General features: G+C 43.4%; 1 protein-coding gene across 7 annotated transcripts in view; it reads right to left on the bottom strand.

The window, feature by feature from the left end:
* Nucleotides 1-1,724: 1,724 nt before the first annotated feature.
* The window catches only part of XIAP (X-linked inhibitor of apoptosis), a 55,327-nt gene continuing 30,380 nt past the window's right edge, over nt 1,725-26,671 (bottom strand). For all 7 annotated transcript variants that reach the window (XM_053581045.1, XM_053581050.1, XM_053581044.1 and 4 more), the window contains 4 exons: nt 26,105-26,183; nt 25,205-25,247; nt 9,174-9,374; nt 1,725-2,357 (listed from right to left, as the gene is read on the bottom strand). In XM_053581045.1, the coding sequence (XP_053437020.1) occupies nt 2,164-2,357; nt 9,174-9,374; nt 25,205-25,247; nt 26,105-26,183 (517 nt within the window). In that variant the 3' untranslated portion in view covers nt 1,725-2,163. The remainder of the gene's footprint in view (nt 2,358-9,173; nt 9,375-25,204; nt 25,248-26,104; nt 26,184-26,671) is intronic.

Raw genomic sequence — 26,671 nt, 5'->3', positions numbered from 1 at the left:
TTCATTTAATTTTGCAATTAATATCATTTAAAGTAGTAATCAATAGAAGTTAGGAGAAGATAACAATGCTCTCTTAGAAAATACAACAAAAAAATGGTTTCACTGCCAAACTTCTCTCTGCAGATGCCTCACTCACCTCTACAATAGACAGATCTGTTAGGAGAATCTTGCAAACCCTGGGTGTTCTATAAAGCATTTTCAAACTTACATTTTGTACCGATATTGACTTATTCAAATGTTTTTAAAAGTACTTAAATTATTCTTTTTTTGCCAATATATTTTTTTTTTTGTAGAGACAGAGTCTCACTTTATGGCCCTCGGTAGAGTGCCGTGGCCTCACACAGCTCACAGCAACCTCCAACTCCTGGGCTTAAGTGATTCTCTTGCCTCAGCCTCCCGAGCAGCTGGGACTACAGGCACCCGCCACAACGCCCGGCTATTTTTTGGTTGCAGTTTGGCCGGGGCCGGGTTTGAACCCGCCACCCTCGGTATATGGGGCCGGTGCCCTACCGACTGAGAAACAGGCACCGCCCTTCTTGCCAATATTTTATGATTTTCAAGAGGTTTTAAGGATTTTGAGAGAACATTTTAGAAATATCTACTACTATTACTAGTCAAGAAAACAAACTTAGGTAGAGAAAAGACTTAACATTTTGTCCTATATACATCTTAATCATTCTAACAGTAAAAACTCACACGAAACTTTAAGATACAAGATGATATGAGAATCTCAACATGGAAAGCTGTCATTATAACTACAAGCAGTGTACAAACATGCTTCTACTTTTACCTACATAAGCTGACAGATGTTTAAAATACTGGGTTAACAAAGATCTTTTAGTAAAGTGACTTAGGCAGGCTTAAACTAGCAAGGATTAAGGATGAATCCTTACTAATTAATTGGAAGATCTGAGACATATTTTATATTTCATTTTACAAAATCAGAAATATTTATTTTGAAACAAGATAAGAAGACATGGTCTACCTGTCAGAAAACTACTACTCAGAAATATTTCTCATCCACAAAGCAGGAAAAACATAAAAACATTTAAATTTCACATTGGCACTAAAAAGGTTAACTGCCCTGCCTTCTTGGATTAGAAAAACTAAAGCTGAGCAAAATGTAGTTTTGCAGGCGTTTGAACATGCCTAAGCCTTTAAATCAGTAAAATACTTTATAATTTCTAAATATTCTGATTACAAAAGTAATACAAACTTATAAACAATTGAAACAGAACAAAATTAAAAAAAGGAAAGTGAAAGGCCCCTGCAAACTCCTTCTGGGACCCACCCCTCACCCTCCTCAAGAGAAATCACATTTAACAGTTTGGTACAAATCTTTCCATATCTTTTGTTCTATACATATACAAAACACACACACCTTGATTTGGCCCATACTATAACATAGTGTTTTGCCAATTACATTTTATATATCTTTGATATCGTTCCATGTCAGTACATGTTGGTTAGATGGTATTCTATCATTAACACCCTTTCAAAAATGGAAAATTACTTTTAAAAATTATTCATACAGGGTGGCGCCTGTGGCTCAAGGAGTAGGGCGCTGGTCCCATATGCCGAAGGTGGTGGGTTCAAACCCAGCCCCGGCCAAAAAAAAAAAAAAAAAAAAAAATTATTCATACAAGTACATGTTTATAATTTTAAAAGAAAATGGACAGAATCCTAAAACACAAAGACAAACATCTAAGAACAATCTCCACATCTTTCCACCAGTGTGGAACAGTTCATTCCTTTTCACACATAACAAATTATGTGATTGGGGAGATTAACTCTCATCTCCACATTTATGCAGAATGCTCCATTTGTTAAGCCTATCTGATAAGAGTAAAAAATTCAGATGATTAATTTACTTACACTGAGAAACTAAGTCAGTATACTACACATTGTGATCAGTTATACGTGTAACATAATGCTTTTTAGAGTTTTAATTAAATAACAGTAAAGGCAATTGGATAAATAATACGGCTAATACCCCCCAAATCCAGAAATCCAAAGCATAGATTGACAACTAAGACACTGCCATTTACATTTTTTTCTACTTGGCAGTAAATGCTAATGGAATTCAATGCTGATTACTTAAAGTCAGTTCACATCACACATTCAATCAGAATAAGAACATAACATGTCTACTATGGAGTTAGATCAAGACATAAAAATTTTTTGCTTGAAAGTAATGACTGTGTAGCACATGGGACATTTGTCAACGGCTTCAGCACATTGTTTACAAGTGACCAGATGTCCACAAGGAATAAAAGCCACACCAATATTTCTATCCATACAGATTTTGCAAAGCTTCTCCTCTTGCAGACGTCTTAGCTGCTCTTCAGTACTAATCTCTACACAAAAAGAAAAGAATTATGCTAGTTTTAGACTTTCTTAATGGTTTAAATTCATTGAAATTCATTCTTTAAATTAATTCATTTACTGAACTCCTACTGTGCGCCACGCACTGGATTAGTGCCTGGAAGTATGGGGATGACTCACACACGGCATCTGCTCTTATTTATTTATTTATTTGAGACAGAGTCTCACTATGTCGCCCTGGGTAGAGTGCCTTGGCGTCACAGCTCACAGCAACTTCAAACTCTTGGGCTTAAGCGATTCTCTTGCCTCAGCCTCCCAAGTAGCTGGGACCACAGGCACACGCCACAACACCTGGCTATTTTTTGGTTGTAGTTGTCATTGTTTGACAGGCCTGGGCTGGATTCGAACCCGCCAGCTCTGGTGTATGTGGCCAGCACCCTAGCCGTTGAGCTACAGGTGCTGAGCCAACATCTGCTCTTAAATAGCTTGCATGCTAGTGGGAGAAGACGTAGGATGAAACTAAAGCGGTAAGCACAAAGTACAAAGTGGTAAGTGGTATAATAAAGTTATATACAAAGTGCCCTGAGACAAGATGAGAGAACAAATTCTTCTGTTCAGGCTAGCTAGGAAAGGCTTTCATGGGTTGGCAGCAGCTGGGTGGGAGGAGGAGGGAAGTGGAGGAGTGACATTTATCCAGGGACAGGAATTTCCCAGGCAGAAAAGCAAGGGTTAGGTAAAAGAAGTAGCATATGGAAAGGGCATGACTGATTTCAGAAAGGAATGTATAGATTTGAGGGATGCTTCTGATGTGGGGTAAATAGGAGTTGGTGATTGACTCAATCTGAGGGCTGAGGAAAAAAGAGAAACTAAATCTGATTTCAAGATTGCCAGCTTGGGGACTGGTGCAGTGGCTCACGCCTGTAATCCTAGCACTCTGGGAGGCCCAGGCAGGTGGACTGCTTGAGCTTAGGAGTTTAAGACCAGCCTGAGCAAGAGTGAAACCCCATCTCTAAAAATAGCCGGGTGTTGTGGCAGGCACCTGTAGTCTCAGCTACGTGGGAGGCTGAAATAAAGAGGATCACTTGAGCCTAAGAGTCTGAGGTTCCTGTGAGCTATGACAACAAAGCACTCAACTGGGGGTGACAAAGTGAGACTGTCTCACCAAAACAAACCAAAAAAAAAAGATTGCTAGCTTGGCTGACAAGGATATGTTGATGTCAATAGGAAATATGAATGGAGGTACAGGTTTGAGATTTTCAGATATTTCCGATGTATGTGCAGGGCATCCATATAAAAATATCCAGTAGGGGGTGGTGCCTGTGGCTCAGTGAGTAGGGCGCCAGCCCCATATGCTGATAGTGGTGGGTTCAAACCCAGCCCCGGCCAAACTGCAACAAAAAAATAAAATAGCCGGGCGTTGTGGCAGGCGCCTGTAGTCCCAGCTGCTCAGGAGGCGGAGGCAAGAAAATCGTGTAAGCCCAGGAGCTAGAGGTTGCTGTGAGCCGTGTGACGTCATGGCACTCTACCTGAGGGCGGTACAGTGAGACTGTCTCTACAAAAAAAAAAAAAAAAAAAAAAAATCCAGTAGGTAACGAGAGTCAAATCTTGAGGTTGGGGAAGTAACAGCTGGAGATAAGAGATCTGGGTGTCATCAGCGTATCGGTGACACTGAAGTACTTGCTTAATTCAGTCTTTCTCAAAATAGGTTTTATGAAATGTTAACAAATACGCCACAAAAACTATGTTCCATGGTCATTTATAACTATAATAATAACAGCAGCAGCAGCAGTTAAGAGTAATATAGCATAAATACTATGTGCTAGGCACTATTCCAAATGCATTACATATTTTAACTATCTTTGTAATCATTGTATAGTAGTGGTTTTAAAATATGGCCTCATATGAGAATAACTTGGAGGGCATTTTTTTTGTTTGTTTTGATACAGAGTCTCACTATGTCACCTTTGGTAGAGTGCTGTTGCATCACGGCTCACAGCAACCTCAAATTCTTCAGCTTAAGTGATTCTTTTGCCTCAGCCTCCAAGTAGCTGGGACTACAGGCACCTGCCACAATGACCAGCTATTTTTTGGTTGTAGTTGTTATTGCTGTTTAGCAGGCCCAGGCTGGGTTTGAACCTGCCAGCCCCAGTGTATGTGGCCGGCGCCCTAAACACTGAGCAACAGGTGCCGAGGTTTGGAGGGCATTTTTTTTTCTTTTTTCTTTTTTCAGTTTTGGCCGGGGCAGGGCTTGAACCCACCACCTTGGTATATGGGGACAGCACCTTACTCCTTGAGCCACAGGCGCTACCCTTGGAGGGCATTTTTAAACAACAGATTCTGAGGTATTTACAAAATTTAAAATTTTGCACACTGGTATTTGGGAACCATTGCCATCCAGTACAGTGCAGTATAGTATATGTTCCTTCTTGGAAATGTACAATGCATTTCTCTACTTAACACTGGAGCCACTTTTTCATGGCATCCCTTTCAACATCCTGAGAGGATGTGGTAATCCTAGGACCCTGGGAGGCCAAGACAGGAGGATTGCTTATAGTCAGGAGTTTGAGATCAGCCCGAGAAAGAACAAGACCCCATCTCTACTAAAAGTAGAAAAATAAGCCAGGCGCTGTGGTGTATGCCTATAGTCCCAGCTACTCAGGAGGTTGAGGCAGCAGGATAGCTTGAGCCCAGAAATCTGAGGTTGCTATGAGCGAGGCTGACACCATGGCATTCTAGCCTGGGTAACAGAGACTCAGTATCAAAAAATAAATAAATCTGGGAGGCGCCTGTGGCTCAGTGAGCAGAGCGCCAGCCCCATATACTGAGGGTGGCAGGTTCGAACCCGGTCCTGGACAAACTGCAACAACAACAACAACAAAAATAGGCAGGCAATGTGGCAGGAGCCCGTAGTCCCAGCTACTCGGAAGGCTGAGGCAAGAGAATCACCTAAGCCCAAGAGCTGGAAGTTGCTGTGAGCTGTGATGCTATGGCACTCTGCCCAGGGTGACAAAGTGAGACTCTGTCTTTTTTTTTTTGTAGAGACAGAGTCTCACCTTATTGCCCTCGGTAGAGTGCGTGGCATCACACAGCTCACAGCAACCTCCAAATCCTTGGGCTTAGGCGATTCTCTTGACTCAGCCTCCCAAGTAGCTGGGACTACAGGCACCTGCCACAACGCCCGGCTATTTTTTTGTTGCAGTTTGGCCGGGGCTGGGTTTGAACCCGCCACCCTCGGCATATGGGGCCGGCGCCCTACCCGCTGAGGCACAGGTGCCGCCCTGTCTTATTTTTTTTTTCCTTGGTAGAGACAGAATCTCACTTTATCACCCTCGGTAGAGTGCGTGGCATCGCACAGCTCTGTAACAAACAAACAAACAAAAAGGGAAGACTTCAACTCCCAATAGTTCAAATACTTCATAGACAAGTAAGAAACTCAAGTAAACAGGAAATTATAGTATGACATTATGACGAAGGTAATTATAATGTGTTATGAAAGCACCGGAAGGGTGTATGCATGTGTACGTGCACGCATGCATAAAGGAAGGCCTTCCTCCTGCAGGAAGTTATTCTTAATCTGGGCCCTAAAGAATAAGTTAGAAGTTAACTTAAAGAGAGAAGGCTTTAAGGGACAAGGGAAGTGGGAGAAGAACGTTCTGGGCAGAGGAAATGGCATAAGCAAGCTCCAAAGGGAAAATAGAGCATGGCCTGCAGGTGCACAGGTAAAGCTTAGGAAAAGATTCTGAGGGGAATGAAATACTTGAATAAATATGATAAGAAAAACAAACAAACAAAAAAAGATTCTGAGGGGAAAAGAACATGAAATGAAGCTACAGAAGGTTAGGAGAAGCCTGATCATGAAAGATCTGGCAAGCTATGGAAGAACTTTGAACTTGATCCTGCAGGCCCTGGGAGCCAATGAAGAGTTTTAAGCTAAAGAGGTATGCTTCAGAAAGATTTCTCTGGCTAAGGGATAGAATAGAGGATTATTTTAATCCTTTTCTTCTTAAAAGGCAACCTCCTGGGCATAACAAAAACTATAGGCTCAAATAAGGAACAAATGAGAGATAAGAATATAAACCACCTGACTTGGTGCCTGTAGCACAGTGGTTACAGCACCAGCCACATACACAGAGGCTGGTGGGTTCAAACCCAGACTGGGCCAGCTAATCAACAATGACAATTGCAACAAAAAACAGCCAGGCGTTGTGGCAGGCACCTGTAGTCCCAGCTACTTGGGAAGCTAAGGTAAGAGAATCGCTTAAACCCAAGAGTTTGAGGTTGTCGTGAGATATGACACCACGGCACTCTACCAAAGGTAACAAAGTAAGACTCTGTCTCTAAATAAGTAAGTAAATAAAAATATTCTTAGTGCCAGCCTTTCCTCATTAGCCTTTGGGAAGAGAAATAGGCAGCAGTCACAACTTAAACAGACAGCCCACGTCAATTACTGGCCTCTCAATTTAGTGAAACTAAGAAGTCAACTGATGATTTCCAACTCCTGAACCCTGAGGGTTGTCATTTGCTCAGGCCCTACTTCCCACACCATCCTAGTGTGCAGTGACAGTAGTAACAGCCCCCACCTATTCCTACTGGATAGAGAAAAGACCCCACCCCAAATATACCCTGTCCCTTGTTTTCTTCCTGTTGCAATCTGCAAAATCCTTCTATTGCAGACAATACTCTCAGGTATAAAAACTAACAACTTGTAGGCAAACTTAATTTAGTTTGAGTTGTGCTTAAATGCAGGGAAAAAATAACACAATTGTTTGTATTTCTGTTTCAGTAGAAAAATGACCAAGTAGTTTACGTTATTACCACCAATACAAATGCAATGTGTAAAAATTTCACACCTGGCTTGCTGCCTGTGGCTCAAGCGGCTAAGGCGCCAGCCACATACACCTGAGCTGGCAGGTTCGAATCCATCCCAGGCCCGCCAAACAACAATGATGCAGCTGCAACCAAAAAATAGCGGGGCATTGTGGCGGATGCCTGTAGTCCCAGCTTTTTGGGAGGCTGAGGCAGGAGAATCACTTAAGCCCAGGAGTTGGAGGTTGCTGTGAGCTGTGATGCCACAGCATTCTACCCAGGGTGACAGCTTGAGGCTCTGTCTCAAAATAAATAAATAAATAAATAAAAATAAATAAATTTCCACACTTAATGTGATGGTATTAGGAGGTGGGGCCTTTGAGAGGTAATTTGGTTTAAATTAAAACCATGAGGGTGAGGCTTGGCGCCTGTGGCTCAAGCGGCTAAGGTGCCAGCCACATACACCTGAGCTGGAGGTTTCGAATCCAGCCTGGGCCCGCCAAACAACAATGACAGCTGCAACCAAAAGTAGCCAGGTGTTGTGGCGGGCGCCTGTGGTCCCAGCTACTTGGGAGGTGGAGGCAGGAGAATCGCTTGAGCCCAGGAGTTGGAGGTTGCTATGAGCTGTGAGGCCACAGCACTCTACCCAGGATGACAGCTTGAGGCTCTGTCTCAAAAAAAAAAAAAAAAAAAAATCATGAGGGTGAGACATGATAGGATTAGTGTCTTTATAAATAGAAGAAAAGAGACTAGAGCACTTCCTCCTCATACCCCATACCATGTGAGGACATAATGAGAAGGCAGCCATCTACAAGCCAAGAAAAGGACCCTCACAAGGAACCAATCTGGCAGTACCTTGATCTTGGACTTCCCAGCTTCTACAACTATGAGAAATAAATGTCTATTGTTTAGGTCACCAAGTCTACGGAATTTTTACAGGAGCTCAAGCAGATATAACACTATGGTTATGGTTTAATAACGCCTTTATCGGTGGTGCCCGTAGCTCAGTCGGCAAGGGCGCCAGCCACATATACCTAGGGTGGCAGGTTCGAACCAGGCCCGGGTCTGCTAAGCAACAATGACAACTGCAACCAAAAACTAGGCGGGCGTTGTGGCAGGCGCCTGTAGTCCCAGCTACTTGGAAGGCTGAGGCAAGCGAATTGCTTAAGCCCAAGAGTTTGAGGTTGCTGTGAGCTGTGATATCACGGTATTCTACCCAAGGCAATAGCTTGAGACTATCTCACAAAAAACAAACAAATAAATGCCTTTGTCTGTTAGCTATATCTTTAAGTATTTATAGGTAATGATATATAGGATATCTAGTATTTACTTTTAAACACCATAGCAAAAAAAAGTTAGGGGAAGATATTAAACAAGATTAGAAGAGCATTGATTGAATTCTTGAAGCTGGTTGATAGGTACATGAGTATTTGCCATTAACATTTTCTCCACTCCTTGTGTATGCTTGACATTTTTCATGATAAAAAGTTTTAAAGATCAATGAATCCCCAACAATAAAAAAAAAAAAAGTTTTAAAGAGACAGGTGGTACCTGTGACTCAAAGGAGTAGGGCACCGACCCCATATACCAGACGTGGCTGGTTTAAACCTGGCTCCAGCCAAAAACTGCAAAAAGAAAAAAAGTTTTAAAGGGAGGTGACAAGAGGGAAATGAATGGGCCACAAAATCATGTAAGATACTATCCATAACAAAGTGTTCTTAGATTTATCTTACTTTTTTTTTTTTTTTTTGAGACAGAGTGTCACTATGTTGCCCTCAGTAGAATGCCGTGCTGTCACAGCTCACCGCAACCTCAAACTCTTGGGTCTAAGGGATTCTCTTGCCTCAACCTCCCAAGTAGCTAGGATTACTGGCACCTACATTGCCCGGCTTTTTTTGTTGTTGTTGCAGTTGTCATTGTTGTTTAGCTGTCTCAGGTCATGTTCTAACCCACCACCGTCAGTGCATGTGGCAGGAGCCATAACCACTGTGGTATGAGCACTGAGCTGGTTTATCTTAATTTTTAAAAACAGCAGGGCATACCTTTCTGCAATGAAGTCTGACTTGATTCATCTTGTGTACTGTCTTTCTGAGCACTCACTAGATCTGCAATCAGAACCTCAACTGATTTATAGTTGCTCCCAGATATCTGAATTTTTTCTTCCATTATTTTCTTAATGTCCTTGAAACTGAATCCCATTCGTATAGCTTCTTGTACCATAGGATTTTGGAAGATGGTATCATCTGAAATGAAAATTGGTGAGGAAAAAGAACATAGAGTTTAAACAATTATTTTCATTAACACAACTCAATAGCAAAATACGGTTAAAAAGAAAAAATTAATTGGCAAGGAAAAAACTAAAAATGAACCAGCAAACTAAAATTGCTTTGGGAAAATGTTGTGAAATATTCATGCACTCAAAGGATCACTTTCTTTCTTTCATTTTGCCCAGGTTAGAGTGTCGTAGCATCATAGCTCAGGGCAACATCAAACTCTTGGGCTCAAGTGATCCTCTTGCCTCAGCTTCCTGAGTAGCTGGGACTATAGGTGCCTACCACAACGCCTACCTAGTTTTTCTATTTTTAGTATGGGCCTCTTGCTCAGGTTGGTCTTGAACTCCTGAGCTCAAGCAATCTACTGCCATGGCCTTCCAGAGCATTAGGATGAAAGGTGCCAGCCACCATACCCGGCCAAGGATCACTTTCGAAATCGTACAATTTAGGACAGGTGAGGGGGATCATGTTTGTGATCCCAGTACCCTGGAAGGCCAAGGCCAGTGGTTTGCTTGAGCTCAGGAGTTTGAGACCAGCCTGAGCAAGAGCATGACCCTGTCTCTACTATAAACATCACATGTGCTGCTAATTTGGAATTAATCAATTAACTCTTATGTGCACATATAGAATGTAACATAATTTCTACTCTCAGGGAAACTCACAGTAGGGGGATAGATCTACAGGTAAATTTACAAATACAGTATGATGGTGCTATGTCTCAGTTAGCCAGTAATTTAGTGGTTTCAAGAGTAGGTCCTAGGAGACAGGGTTTGGTGGCTCATGCCTGTAACCCTAGCAGTCTGGGAGTCCAAGGCAAGAGGATACCTTGAGTTCAGGTATCTCAAACCAGCCTGAGCAGGAGCCAGACACTGTCTCTACAAAAAATAGAAAAATTATCTGGGTGTGGTGGTATATGCCCTATAGTCCCGGCTTTTTTTCTTTTTTTGGAGACAGAGTCGCCCCTGGCATCACAGCTCACAGCAACCTCAAACTCTTAGGCTTAAGTGATTCTCTTGCCTCAGCTTCCTAAGTAGCTGTGACTAGAGGCACCCGCCACAGTGCCCGGCTATTTTTTAGAGATGGGGTCTTGCTCTGGCTCAGGCTGGTCTCAAACCTGTGATCTAAGGCAATCCACCAGCCTTAGCCTCCCATAGTGCTAGGATTCCAGGTGTGAGACACTGTACCCAGCTAATCCCCGCTTCTTGGGAGGCTGAAGAAGGATGATCATGTAAGGCCAGGGATTTGAGGTTACAGGGAGCTAGAATGATACCACTGCACTATAACTGAGGTGACAGTGCTCTTCCACAAATAAAACCCCAAAGCCACAAAATGAAACAAAAACCAAACAACAAAAATAAAAACAGTGCAAGGTGCAAGATCAAGTCAAACAGCTACGAAAAGGGTTAAGTGTGCCAGATATATGAATTGTTTTGAATCCAACTGTATGAATAACAGCTAACCGTAGATGTTATTACCAAGTCACTAGCAATTGTTTGGGGAAAATGATGGGGAAATTGGGGGAAGTTCCAGTCTGTGACCTGGAATGTATTAGGTTCTTAGCTCTTAAACTAAGTGAAAACTTATTTTTCTGATAATCAAAGTAAGAGTACAAGATATGTAGGGAACTGCTAAGAGAGGAGACTTGTACTCTCAGCCTCATCAATTTCACTCTTGGATATAAAAAAATGAGTAAGTATCTCCATCAAAGACATGCGTGAGAATATTCATAGCAGTGTTATATATAAGAGCCCAAATGGAAAAGAACTCAAATGTCCATCATCAGGTAATTACACAAATAAACTGTGGTCTATTCAAACAGTACATAGCAAGAAAAAAACCAAACTACTTCCATAGAAAATATAGCTGAATCCCATAGGTATAATGAACAAAACATTATCATAATGATGAACCAAACACAAAAGACTGCCTGATTCCATTTATAAACAGTTCAAAACTAATCTATAGTAGCTGGGGAGGTGGCTCACACGTGAAATCCTAGCACTCTGGGAGGCCCAGGTGGGTGGATAGCTTAAGCTCAGGAGTTCCAGAACAGCCTGAGCAAGAGAAAGACTTTGTCTCTAAAACTAGCTGTGGCAGGCACCTGCAGTTCCAGCTACTCGGGAGGCTGAGGCAAAGGAATCACTTGAGCCCAAGAGTTTGAGGTTGCTGTTAGCTATGACAACATAGCACTCTACTGAGGGTGACAAAGTGAGATTCTGTCTCAAAAACAAAAAAACAAACAAAAAACCCAAATAAGTCTAAACTAATCTATAGTAATAAGCAAAAATAATCCATGGTAATAGAAGCCAGAACATAACTTGGGAGTGTATACTGATGGTGAAGGAGCCTGAGGAGCTTTCTGGGTAGTACAAGGGTATGTTCTTATATCTTGATCTGAATGATGGTTATAGAGATGTGTGTGTTAAAACTCATTAAATGAAAATTTAAATTCAGTGTACTTTAAGCACTTTACTGTATGTATGTTATACTGCAATTACATGTTTTTAGGCCAGGCACGGTGGCTCATGCCTGTAATCCTCACTCTAGGAGGCCAATGTGGGTGGATTGCTTCAGCTCATAGGTTCAAGACCAGCCTGAGCCAGAGAGAGACCTCATCTCTAAAAATAGCTGGGCGTTGTGGCAGGAGCCTATAGTCCCAGCTACTTGGGAGGCTGAGGCAAGAGAATTGCTTAAGCCGAAGAGTTTGAAGTTGCTGTGAGCTATGATGCCACAGCACTCTACTGAGGGTGACAAAGTGTGACTCTGTTGCAAAAAAAAAAAAAAAAATTACATGTTTTTGAAGAGAAAAGGCTGGAAAAAGAGAGATGTACTTATACGATTATAAGAAATATATATAGTGGCCAGGCATGGTGGCTCAAGCCTGTAATCCTAGCACTCTAGGAGGGTGAGGTAGGTGGAACTGTTTGAGTTCACGAGTTTGAGACGAGCCTGAGTAAGAGTAAGACCCCCCTCTCAAAACAAGACAAAACAAAACAAAACAACCCCCCCCCCAAGAAACTAGCCAGGCATTGTGGCAGATACCTGTAGTTCTAGCAACTTGGACGGCTGAGGCAAGAGGATCACTTGAGCCCAAATGTTTGCAGTTGCTGTGATCTATGATGCCACAGCACTCTACCCAGGGTGACAGAGTAAGACTCTGTCTCAAAACAAAGAAAGAAAGAAACAAAAAACAGGAGGCCAGGCGAGGTGGCTCACGCCTGAATCCTAGCACTCCGGTAGGCCAAGGCAGGTGGATTGCTTGAGCTCACAGGTTCAAGACCAGCCTGAGCAAGAGTGAGACCCCCATCTCTCTCTCTCTCTCTTTTTTTTTTTTTTGAGACAGAATCTCACTTTATCGCCCTTGGTAGAGTGCTGTGGCATCACAGCTCACAGCAACCTCCAAATCTCGGGTTTAGGCAATTCTCTTGCCTCAGCCTCCCAAGTAGCTGGAACTACAGGCACCTGCGACAATGCCTGGCTATTTTCTTTTTGTTGTTGCAGTTTGGCCAGGGGCTGAGTTCGAACCCGCCACCCTCGGTACGTGGGGCTGGCACCCTACCCATTGAGCAAGAGGCGCCACCCAAGACCCCATCTCTAAAAAATAAGCCAGGCATTGTGGCGGGCGCCTGTATTCCCAGGTCTTCGGGAGACTGAGGCAAGAGAATCGCTTGAGCCTAAGAGTTTGAGGTTGTTGTTAACTATGACGCCAGGGCACTCTACTGAGGGTGACAAATTGAGAGTTTGTCTCAAAAAAAAAAAAAAATGAAGGAAAAACATTTATGGTACACAAAAAGATATTTTTTAGGTAGGAAAATAATTTAAGATTTGTGCTTGATAAAGAAAAACTCTGTTTGGAGATTAAAATGCAGACAAAAGACGAATGAGGAGACTATACAGTAGCCTAGATGAAAAGTAAGGGCCTGGGCTTGGCACCTGTAGCTCAGTGGCTGGGTGCCAGCCACATACACCGGAGCTGGCAGGTTCAAACCCAGCCCGGGCCTGCCAAACAATGACAACTACAACCAAAAAATAGCCAGGCATTGTGGTGGGCACCTGTAGTCCCAAATCCCGGGCTTAGGTGATTCTCTTGCCTCAGCCTCCCGAGTAGCTGGGACTACAGGCACCCGCCACAATGCCCAGCTATTTTTTTGTTGTTGCAGTTTGGCCAGGGCCGAGTTTGAACCTGCCACCCTGGGTACATGGGGCTGGCGCCCTACCCACTGAGCAACAGGTGCCACCCAAGACCCCATCTCTAAAAAAGAAGCCAGGCATTGTGGTGGGTGCCTGTAGTCCCAGCTACTTGGGAGTTGGAGGTTGCTGTGAGCTGTGATGCTACAGCACTCTACCGAGGGTGGCAGCTTGAGGCTCTGTCTCAAAAAAAAAAAAAAAGATGGACTCCATCAGACCTGGTGATTAATGAAACACAGAGGGATTGAGGAGAGCAAATAGCTTAGAATGACCAAAGTTATTTGGCAATTTTGTGAACGTGGTGCTATTAAGCAATATAGGATAAAAAAGAACAGGACTACATCCAGTCTGTGCAGTTTTTAACAGATGCTAAATTTGAGATACTTTGGGAAATCTGAGGTACAAATGTCCAGAAGGCAAGTGGAAGTTGCACTTTCCTGCTTCTAATTCTGACTTGATTTTTTTTTTCTTCCAGTTTGCCTTATTGCCATTTACTTCTGCCCACCTAATTCAATGTGATCTCTCCAGACAACCTACCACTACCATCTTACTCTCATTGATATGAGTACCAGGTCTTTATTTCCTTCCACTTTGAGGTCCCCAAACTCAACTTATCCAAAAGGAGGGACAACTAGATAGCTACTTGAAAAAGAAGAAAATGGACCCCTACCAGATACCATGTACAAAAAAAACCCTTCAAAATGGATCAAAGACCTGAAAGTAAGAGGGAACAGCATAAAATTCTTTAGAAGAAAACATAGGTATGTATCTTTGTGACCCTGGATTAGGCAATGGTTTCTTAAATATGACACCAAAAGCAGGAACAACAACAAAAAATAGATAAATTAGATTTCATCAAAATTAAAAAATTTTGTGCTAGCTCGGTGCCTGCAGCTCAAGTGGCTAGGGCACCAGCCACATACATCAGAGCTGGTGGGTTCGAATCTAGCCCTGGCCCACCAAACAACGACAACTACAACCAAAAATAGCCAGGTATTGTGGTGGGCGCCTGTGGTCCCAGCTACTTGAGAGGCTGAGGCAAGAGAATCACTTAAGCCCAAGAGTTGGAGGTTGCTGTGAGCTGTGATGCCACAGCACTCTACCGAGGGCGGCACCTTGAGGCTCTGTCTCAAAAAAAAAAAAAAAATTTGTACTTCAAAGAACACCAACAAGAGGTGAAAAGACAACCCACAAAACTGGAGAAAATGTTCACAAATCGGGTGGCACCTGTGGCTCAGTGGATAGGGTGCCGGCCCCATATACTGAGGGTGGCGAGTTCAAACTTGGCCCTGGCCAAACTGCAACAACAACAAAAAAATAGCTGGGCATTGTGGTGGGTGCCTGTGGTTCCAGCTACTCGGGAGACTGAGGCCAGAGAATCACATAAGTCCAGGAGTTGGAGGTTGCTGTGGGCTGTGATGCCACAGCACTCTACTGAGGGGACATTCTAAAAAAAAAAAAAAAGAAAAGAAAAGAAAAAGAAAGAAGGAAAATATTTACAAATCATGTATCTGACAAGGAGTTTATATGTGTGCATACAAGGAACTATAATACTATGAATAAATGAGCTCTTACAGGTGGTGCCTGTAGCTCAGTGAGCCAGGCGCGGGCCCCATATAGTGGGAGTGGTGGGTTCAAACCCAGCCCTGGCTAAACTGCAACAAAAAAAATAGCCGGGCGTTGTGGCACGTGCCTGTGGTTCCAGCTATTCAGGAGGCTGAGGCAAGAGAATCGCTTAAGCCCAAGAGCTGGAGGTTGCTGTGAGCTGTGACGCCATGGTACTCTACTGAGGGCGACAAAATAACACTCTGTCTCAAAAAAAAAAAGAGCTCTTACAATTCAATGCTGCAGCCACTTTGGAAATTGTCTGATGTTTCATCAGTAGTACCACATAGTACTACATGACCCAGGAATTCCATCCCTGAACATATGTTATGTGGGGATGAGGAGGGAGGAAGGAGAATAGATGGTGCTATGAGATGCTTTGTCTACTAGCAGGAATGAATTGACCATAGGGGGCTACCAAGAAAGAGGAGATGACATATCAAGGGTGCTTCCAAGAATAGTCTTTTTTGTTTTTAGACAGAGTCTCACTATGCTGCTCTCGGTAGAGTGCTGACACATCACAGCTCACAGCAACCTCTAACTCTTGGGCTTAAGCAAATTGATTCTCTTGCCTCAGTCTCCCAAGTAGCTGGGACTATAGGCACCTGCCACAATGCCTGGCTACCAAGGACAGTCTTTTGAGCATGTGTACAAGCAAGGTGACGGTGTCCTCAAGTGAACTACTATCATTAACATAGTAAAAATCATACCCATCAGTGCCAAGACAGTTTACAAGTACCATGGCAACCCTTGGAAATTGCCTTTCAGGATAGAAAAGGGAATGATTCAACATTCGAAGAATTCTCCACCCCTTTCTAAGAATATTCATGAATATTCTACCCTACCTTAGCATATGATTAAAGATTAGCATAAAATGACATACCCTAACCCTGGGAGACTATGGTTCCTTATTGGAGCAATCCACTCTCTACTGATTTTGGGAATGTATTATCCTTTGTGTACTCTGTGCTTAAATTATTCCCTCAACTGGGTAGCAATAACTATTCTTGTATTCTTGGGAACCAGAGAACACAGACCTGATATCTGGTTCCCATGCCTGACATAAATACCAACTAGAATTAAAAACATTTGTCTACACAAAAATTTATACACTGGGCGGCGCCTGTGGCTCAGCGGGTAGGGCGCCGGCCCCATATGCCGAGGGTGGTGGGTTCAAACCCGGCCCCGGCCAAACTGCAACCAAAAAATAGCCGGGCGTTGTGGCGGGTGCCTATAATCCCAGCTACTTGGGAGGCTGAGGCAAGAGAATCGCCTAAGCCCAGGAGTTGGAGGTTGCTGTGAGCTGTGTGAGGCCACGGCACTCTACCAAGGGCAATAAAGTGAGACTCTGTCTCTACAAAAAAAAAAAAAAAATTATACACCAGTGTTTATAGCAGCATCATTCATAACAGCCAAAAAATATAAACAAGCCAAATGTCCACCAAATGACAAATGAATAAATGTAGTATCAACCATACAGTGGGGGGGGGGGTCGGTGCCTTTGGCTCTGTGGGTAGGGCACTGGCCCCATATACCGAAGGTGGCAGGTTCGAACCCAGCCCTGGCCAAACTGCAACAAAAAAATAGCTGGGTGTTGTGGTGGACACCTGTAGTCCCAGTTACTTGGGAGGCTGAGGCAAGAGAATTGCCTAAGCCCAGGAGTTGGAGATTGCTGTGAGCTATGACATCCTGGCACTCTACCAAGGGCAATAGCAATGTCTCTTAAAAAAAAAAATACAATGGAATATTTCTCCATTCCATATATGAGAATGAAGTATTCATATATGCTACAACATGGATGAATCTTGAGGCCATTATTGCATGATTCCATTAAATGTCCAGAATGGGCAAAGTCATACAGACAGAAAATAGATTAGTGGGTACCTAGTGGAGGCAGGGAGGGAAATGGGGAGTGACTATTTTTTTTTTTGAGACAGAGTCTCACTCTGTTGCCCAGGCTGGAGTGCCATGGTATATGCCTAGCTCACAGTAACCTCATACCCCTGGGCTCAAATGATCTTCCTGCCTCAGCCTCCCGAGTAGCTGGGACTATAGGTCTGTACTACAACATCTGGCTGATTTTTCTGTTGTACTAGAGACAGGGTTGCAATCCTGCTCAGGCTGGTCTCAAACTCCTGAGCTCATGGGGTCCTCCCACTTTGGCTTCCTACAGTAGTAGAATTATAGGTGTGAGCCACCATACATGGCAGGAGGGACTACAGAACTTCTTTTGGGGAGTTATGCAAGGTTCTGCAATTAAATAGCAGTAATGATCACACAACCTTGTAAATATACTAAAACCTAAGAGGCTGGACTCAACATTTAGTATATCTGATCATTCTTTGGCCAAGAGCACACCAAGAATTGAGAGCAGACTACTACCCTGACAGAATCAAAAAGAATACATAACTCTTCTTAGAACTGAAGTTGTTTATGCCTAAGAAGAAACTGAATACTGTTTGGGAAAGAGATGTGCTTATTTACACAAAGCAAAGAAGACCACAATTACTTCTGGCAACAGACTAAACAAAAAACAAAACCAGAGTAATATGGAAAAAGGTAACTCAGTCCCATGGCAACAGTGGCATGGCCTGTACCAGATTCTAAAGCAAATTTACCACTAAGGCTGCTGGACACAGAATCTGTACAATGCTATACCCCTCAAGGATTCAAACTAACGAAAAATAAATTAAAAGGGAATTAAAAGGAAGAGAGAAGTGGGGAGGATCTTTCTTCTCCACCTCTGGGTGGTGGCCCTTGAAGAGTCATGCAAACTAGCTTAGGGTTTAAGAGTTGAGGGTGCCACTCCTGCCTGAGTCACCGTGTAACATTGGAATAGTTATCTCCATTGTCTGTGGACTTCAGCTTTGTCCCTGACAGTTAAAGCTTCAAGAGCTCAAAGTTCCTTCCACGCCAGATATTCCATTAATTCCATGAATAATATGATCATGATAGTCAGGAAAAAGAAAAGTTACAGAAGTTGGGTCTGGTGGTACACGGCTGTAGTCACAGTCACTAGGGAGGTTGAGGAAGAAGGACTGCTTGAGGTGAAGATACTGAGGCTTCTCAGTGTGATGACTGCATTTGTGAATAGCCATAGCACTCCAGTCTGGGCAACAGAGTAAGACACCCATATCAAAAAAATAAAAAAAGAAAAGAAGTTACAGAATCTTTGTTTCTGAATAACTTTAAAAATATAGGCTAAGGCTGGTCACAGTGGCTCATGCCTTGTAACCTTAGCACTCTGGGAGGCCAAGGTGGGTGGATTGCCTGAGTTCACGGGTTCAAGACTAGTCTGAGCAAGAGTGACACCCTGTCTTTAAAGATAGCCGAGCATCGGCTCGGTGCCTGTAGCTCAAGCGGCTGAGGTGCCAGCCACATACACCAGAGCTGGCGAGTTCGAATCCAAACAACAATGACAACTACAACCAAAAATAGTCAGGTGTTATGGCAGGTGCCTCCCAGCTACTTGGGAGGTTGTAGTCCTAGCTATAACCAAAAAATAGCCAGGCATTGTGGTGGGTGCCTCCCAGCTACTTGGGAGGCTGAGGCAAGAGAATCACTTGAGCCCAGGAGTTGGAGGTTGCTGTGAGCTGTGATGCCACAGCACTCTACCCAGGGCGGCAGCTTGAGGCTCTGTCTCAAAAAATAAAATAAAATAAAAAATAATAAATAAATAAAAATAGCTGAACATCGTGGTGGGTGCCTATAGTCCCAGCTACTCTGGAGGCCGAGGCAAGAGAATCATTTGAGCCCAAGTGTCTGAGGTTGCTGTGAGCTCTGATGCCATAGCACTCTACCAAGGGGAACAAAGTGAGACTCTCTCTCTCTCCCAAAAAAAGGGTGGAAAAAAGTATAGCCTGGACCAAATGATTTCTTAGACTATATATATATATATATATATATACACACACACACACACATACACATATAATTTTTGGGGGCAGTTTTTTTTTGGCTAGGGCTGGGTTTGAAACCGTTATCTCCGGCATATGGGGCTGGCGTACATATATATATAAATACATATATATATATATATATATATGTATTTTTTTTTTTTTTTGAGTCAGAATCTCATTTTGTTGCCCTTGGTAGAATGCTATGGTGTCACAGCTCACAGCACCCTTCAGCTCTTGGGCGTAGGCAATTCTCTTGCCTCAGCCTCCCGAGTAGCTGGGACTACAAGTGCCTGCCACAACGCCCGGCTATGTTTCGTTTGCAGTTTGGCCAGGGCTGGGTTCGAACCCACCACCCTTGGTATATGAGGCTGGTGCCCTACTCACTTAGGCACAGGCGCCACCTAGACTATATTGTTATGCCCATTTAAAAAAAAAAAAACATATCAGGGCCAGACACCATGGCTCGGACCCATAATCCTAGCACTCTCAAAGTCTGAGGCAGATGGATTGCTAGAGCTTAGGAGCTGGAGACCAGCCTAAGCAAGAGGGAGACTCCCATCTCTACTAAAAATAGAAAAAATAGCTCAGTATAGTGGTGCATGTCTGTAGTCCCAGGTACTTGGGAGGCTGAGGCAGAGGATTGCTTAAGCCTAAGGTTGCTGTGACCTGTGTTGCCATGGTGCTCTACTTAGGGCAACAGAGTGTGAGATTCTATTAAAAAACAAACAAAAAGGGTGGTGACTGTGGCTCAAAGGAGTAGGGCGCTGGCCCCATATATGCCGGAGGTGGAGGGTTCAAATCTAGCCCCAGCCAAAAACTGCAAAAAAAAAGAAAAGAAACAAAACAGGTGGTACCCATGGCTCAGTGGGTAGGACGCCAGCCACATACACCAGCCTGGACCTCCTAAAACAACAATGACAACTGCAACAACAAAAAGAGCCAGGCGTTTGGTGGGTGCCTATAGTCCCAGCTACTTGGGAGACCGAGGCAAGAGAGTCTGAGGTTGCTGTGAGCTGTGACGCCATAGCACTCCACCCAGGGTGACAGCTTGAGACTGTCTCAAAACAAACAAAAAACCCCGTATCAGGGTAGGCTTAGTGTCTCACTCCTACCACTTTTTTTTTTTTTTTTTTGTAGAGACAGAGTCTCACTTTCTGGCCCTCGGTAGAGTGTCGTGGCCTCAAACAGCTCACAGCAACCTCCAACTCCTGGGCTTAAGTGATTCTCTTGCCTCAGTCTCCCGAGTAGCTGGGACTACAGGCACCCGCCACAATGCCCGGCTATTTTTTGGTTGCAGTTTGGCTGGGGCCGGGTTTGAACCCGCCACCCTCGGTATATGGGGCCGGCGCCTTACCAACTGAGCCACAGGCGCTGCCCTCACTCCTACCACTTTAAGAGGTCAAGATGGGAGGATCATTTAAGCCCAGGAGTTTGAGGTTGCAGTGAGCTATGATGATGCCACCACACTCTAGCAGGCAACAGAGTGATAAGGCCTCTAGCTAGGCAACAGAGTGAGACCCTATCTCCAATAAATAAATAAATAAATAAATAAATAAATAATAAAAATCACCAAAACCAGCCAGTGAGCTCCACTGAGCTCACGAGTTCCAGAGCAGCATGAGCAAGAACGAGACCTTATCTCTAAAAAAACAGCCGGGCACTGTGGCAGGCGCTTGTAGTCCCAGCTACTTGAGGTTACTGTGAGCTATGACACCATGCAGCTCTACCGAGAGCAACAAAGTGAGACTTTTGTCTCAAAAAAAAAAAAAAAAATTACCAAAACCCATATCAAAAGGTATCAAAGTAGCTCTCCTTTTCAAGCACATTTGTGAATACATATAGTATTCTCTTGCTGTATAACAGTATTTTTCAACCTTCCCAATGCCACAACCCTTTAATACAGTTCCTCATGTTGTGTTGACCCCCAACCATAAAATTTTATGGGGCGGCGCCTGTGGCTCAGTGGGTAGGGTGCGGGCCCCATATACTGAGGGTGGCAGGTTTGAACCTGGCCCCGGCCAGCTAAAACAGCAATGAGAATTGCAACAAAAAAATAGCTGGGCATGTGGCAGGCGCCTGTAGTCCCAGCTACTCGGAAGGCTGAGGCAAAAGAATTGCCTAAGCCCAGGAGTTGAAGGTTGCTGTGAGCTGTGATGCCATTGCACTCTACCGAGGGTGATAAAGTGAGACAGATCTGTCTCTAAAAAAAAAAAAAAAAACAAGAAAGAAAGAAAGAAAGAAAGAAAATAATTTTATGGCTGGGGGTCACCACAACATGAGGAAATAAATGTATTAAAGGGTTGCAGCATTAGGAAGGTTGAGAACCACTGCTGTATAATCTTAAGATACTAAATACGTGATGCTATAAGTATAGGGAGTGGAGAATCACCAGTTTCTAAATTAGCTTTCTATTATTTTTTAAACACGATGCCTAAATTGAAAACGAGATCCTCAGTGTGATGTAAGATTTAGACCTTATTTATAGGCCCAGTTACACTAATAACTTAAAATATATCTACCCTGTTTCCCCGAAAATAAGACAGTGTCTTATTTTAAGGTATGCTCCCAAAGATGCGCTAGGTGTTATTTTCAGGGGACGTCTTATCTTCCCTGTAAGTAGGTCTTATTTTCGGAGGATGTCTTATTTTCGGGAAAACGGGTTAGGAACAGGCAACCTTTGTAACCTCTCTAAATGTTTCTTCATCTGAAAAGTGGGGATATCTTTCTCTGAAGCAGGTTAGAGGAAAAAAAATAAAATTATTAATTAAAAGAAAAGCGAAGCCGGGCGCGGTGGCTCATACCTATAATCCTCATACTCTGGGAGGCTGAGGCAGGTGAATAGCTTGAGTTCACGGGTTCGAGACCAGCCTGAGCAAAAAAGCAAGACCCCCATGTCTACTAAAAATAGAAAAACTGAGGCAAGAAGATCACTTGAGCCTAAGAGTTGGAGGTTGCTGTGATCTATGATGCCATGGTACTCTACCCAGGGCAACAGCTTGAGGCTGTATCCAAAAAAAAAAAAAGGAAAAGTGAAGATAACAATAACTTTTGCTTAACATAGTATCATTCTCTGCCCACTTTATGGCTTTTTTTTTTTTTTTAAGAGATAGGGTCTCACAATGTTTCCCCAGCTGGAGTGCAGTAGCTATTCCCAGTTGCAGTCTCACTATTAATCAGCATAGAAGTTTTGATCAGCTCAATCTGGGTGGGTTCACCTTGCCTTAAGCAACCTGGTGGTCCCTGGCTCCCAGAGGGTCATCATATTCATGTTGAACTTAGTGTGGACACCTGATTGGCATAGTGCACTACATCCCGGAATTCCTGGGCTCAAGTGATCCTCCTATCTAAGTCTTCTGAGTAGCTGGGACTATAGGCACATGCCACCACATACAACCTACTTTATGGGCCACGGCATTCTACGGAGGGCGACAAAGTAAGACTCTGTCTCTAAAAAAAAAAGACAAAAAAAAACAGGTGTGATGTAAACATGCCTAATTCTATATGAAATCAGCACATTGTACCCTATAAATGCATTACTGTATACATGATCAATGTGTGTTTATGATTTAATTAAAAAAACACTATAATCTGACTAAAATTTATTTATTTAGTGAGTAGGGCATAGTACTTTTTTGATACAAAGCCTCACACTGTTGGCCTGGGTAGATTGCCATGGTATCACGGGTCACAGCATCCTCCAACTCCTGGGCTTACGCTATTCTCTTGCCTCGGCCTTCCAAGTAGCTGGGACTACAGGCACCCGCCACAACACTTGGCTATTTTTTGGTTGCAGTTGTCATTGTTGTTTGGCAGGCCCAGGCTGTATTTGAACCCTCCAGCTCTGGTGTATGTGGCTGGCACCTTAGCTGCTTGAGCTACAGGCACCGAGCCATATCTGACTAAAATTTATAAGCATTTCATTAAATTCTTAAATTTATAGCAATTTCATTTTTTTTTTTTTGAGACGAGAGTCTCCCTATGTCTCCCCCTTGGCAGAGTGCCATGGCATCACAGGGCACAGCAACCTCTAACTCTTGGGCTTAAGTGATTCTCTTGACTCAGCCTCCCCAGTAGCTGGGACTACAGGTGCCTGCCACAACGGCCAGCTATTTTGTTTGGTTGCAGTTGTCATTGTTTAGCAGGCCTGGGTCGGGGTGGACCCCACCACCTTCAGTGTATGTGGCTGGCACCCTACTCACTGAGCTATTTTTTTTTTTTTTTTTGCAGTTTTTGCCCAGAGCTGGGTTTGAACCCACCACCTCCAGCATATGGGGCCAGCACCCTACTCTGTTGAGCTACAGGCGCTGCCCACTCATATTTTTTCGAGATAGAGCTTTGCTCTTTTACTCAGGCTGGAATGCACTGGCAACAATCAATAGCTCACTGTACCCTAACCTCTTGGGTTCAAGTGAGCCTCCCATTCCAGGCTCCCTAGCAGCTGGGACAATAGGCACGCAGCACTATGTCTGCCTATTACTTTTATTTCTTTTATCTTATTTTTATCTATTGATTTTATTTTTTTGAGACAGAGTCTCACTATGTCACCCTGGTTAGAGTGCTGTAGCATCACAGTTCACAGCAACCTTAAACTCTTTAGGCTTAAGGGAGTCTCTTGCCTCAGCCTCCCAGCTAGCTGGAACTACAGGCAACCGCCACAACACCCAGCTTTTTTTTTTTTTTTTTAAGAGACAGAGTCTCACTTTGTTGCCCTCAGTAGAGTGTCATCGTGTCACAGCTCACAGCAACCTCCAGCTCTTGGGCTTAGGTGATTCTCTTGCCTCAGCCTACAGAGCAGCTGGGACCACAGGCGCCTGCCATAACGCCCAGCTATTTTTTTGTTTTTGTTGTTGTTGCACTTTGGCCAGGGCCGGTAACGAATCTGCCACCCTTGGTATACGGGTCCGGTGCCCTACCTACTGAGCCATAGGTGCCACCCCCAGCTATTTTTTGTTGTAGTTGTCATTGTTGTTTGGCAGGCCCAGGCTGGGTTCGAACCTGCCAGCTCCGGTGTATGTGGCTGGTGCCCTAGCCACTGAGCTACAAGCACCGAGCCTTATTTTTATTTCTTGTACAGACAAGGTCTGTGTATGTTGCCCGGGCTGATCTTGACTTCCTGATCTCCTGCCTCAATCTCCCAGAGATCTAGGATTACAGGTGTGAGCTACTGTAATCTGCTAAAGATCTGATCTTAAATAAATATACTGTTGTGACCTTGAAAGACTATCTTTCCACCCCACAAATAACTATAATATACTCTTTTCCTCCTTCTCACTACTGCACACGACAGTCTTAGAAAAATAATAATAGAGCGGCACCTGCGACTCAGCGAGTAGGACACTGGCCCCATATACCGAGAGTGGCGGGTTTGAACCCGGCCCCAGTCAAACTGCAACAAAAAATATCTGGGCGTTGTGGCGGGCGCCTGTAGTCCCAGCTACTCGGGAGGCTGAGACAAGAGAATCACCTATGCCCAAGAGCTGGAGGTTGCTGCGAGCTGTGATGCCACAGCACTCTACTGAGGGCAACAAAGTGAGACTCTGTCTCTAAAAAAAAAAGCTGGGAGCAGTGGCTCATGCCTGTAATCCTAGCACTCTGGGAGGCCGAGGCAGGTAGATTGCATGAGCTCACTGGTTCAAAACCAGCCTGAGCAAAAGACCCTGTCTCTAAAAATAGCTGGGCATTGTGGTGGGCGCCTATAGTCCCAGCTACTTGGGAGGCTGAGGCAAGAGGATCACTTGATCCCAAGAGTTTGAGATTAATGTGAGCTATGACACCATGGCACTTAACCCCACGACAACTGAGCAAGACTCTGTCTCAAAACAAAAACAAAAACAAACAAACCAAAAAGACTAGCCTAAGCAAACGCAAGATACCGTCTGTACCAAAAACAGAGAAAAAATCATCTGAGCGTTGTGGTGAACACTACAGTAATAACTACTCAGGAGGCTGAAGCAAGGGGAACTCTTGAGCCTAAGAGTTCGACATGGTTGTGAGCTATGACACCATAGCACTCTCCCAGGGCAACAGAATGAGACTCTGTCTCAAAAAAAAAGCTATAATAAATTAGCAGTGAAATTAAAAGTATATTAATTTAATAAGCATATTTACCAATTCTTTTAGTTAGTGATGGTGTTTTTTCAGCAGTTGTTGCCTATAAAAGAAATATGAATTTTAAGTTAGAATTCTTTTTGGTAGAAGGAACAGCCTGCCAGAGCTAGATGTTGTTAAAAGATCATCTAATCGAATCCCTTCAACTTTACAGACACGAAGTTGAGGCCCAGGGACACTGAATGACTTGATGGTAGGGCTGTCACGATAACTCCAGTCTCTCATTATAGTCCAGGGTTCTCTCCATGTATTACTAATGTCTTGACCACCCCAGTTCATCTTATCAAGTTAGATATATTTCTGAGATTTTATTTATTTTTTAGAGACAGAGTCTCACTTTGTCGCCGTTGGTAGAGTGCCATGACATCACAGCTCACAGCAACCTCCAGCTCTTGGGCTTAGGCGATTCTCTTGCCTCAGCCTCTCAAGTGGCTGGGATTACAGGCGTCTGCCACAATGCCCAGCCATTTTTTTTTGTTGTTGCAGTTTGGTCAGGGCTGTGTTTGAACCCGCCACCTTCAGTATATAGGGCCGGCATCCTACTCACTTAGCCACAGGCGCCACCCATCTCAAAAAAAAAAAGATTTTAAATGTCTTCAAAAAGTTTAAAACTACTTATGAGTACAAAGCACATTATACAAAGGCGTACATTCACAAGGTGAAGGGAATTCAGTACTTTATGTTCTTCAACCTTATTTTTGCCTAAAGTGATACTTAAATCAGTTCATTCTGATCCCCTTTTCAGATTAGCTAGAAGTTGAATAAGAAGCATTCAAGTTCTCCCCTTTAAATCTCATCACACATTATTAATTTATAACACTATACTGTGAATTTTACACAAATAATTGTAAAACAAATGATATATTTGAAAATATATATATTATACAAGATGGGACTTACCAGAGACTCCTCAAGAGAATGGGTTAAATGAATATTGTTTATATATTCTTGTCCTTTCTCTTCTAACAGATATTTACACCTAAATCAATAAAAGAAAATTTATTTACATCTAATTAAAAGAAAATTAAACTTCAGTAGCTGAAAAATTAGTAAAGCATAAGGAAAGATAGAATCTCCATCATATTAATTTGTTAACTTGCTTTTTGGTATTTCTAAGCAGCAAAAGTAAAATTTTTAGTACCCAACAGCCTACCCAACTGGTATTTTAAGGTTAAAAAAGGAATTCCTTTCGTTATACTACTTATGCTAATGTTAGTAGAGGAAAAACATCAATTTGAGAATTTTCAACTTTTATTTATTTATTTGAGACAGTGTTTCAGTTTGTCACCCTCAGTAGTGTGCCCTGGCGTCACAGCTCACAACAATCACCAACTCTTGGGTTTAGGAGATCCTCTTCCCTCAGCTTCCTGAGTAGCTGGGACTGTAAGAGCCCACCACAAGGCCTAGCTAGCCGGGTTTGAACCCGCCACCCTCGGTACATGGGGCTGGCACCCTACCCACTGAGCC

Source organism: Nycticebus coucang, chromosome X, assembly GCF_027406575.1.
Source record: "Nycticebus coucang isolate mNycCou1 chromosome X, mNycCou1.pri, whole genome shotgun sequence".
NCBI lineage: Eukaryota > Metazoa > Chordata > Mammalia > Primates > Lorisidae > Nycticebus > Nycticebus coucang.
Note: the sequence above shows the minus strand (reverse complement) of the source record. Positions and strands in the feature narration are given on the sequence as shown.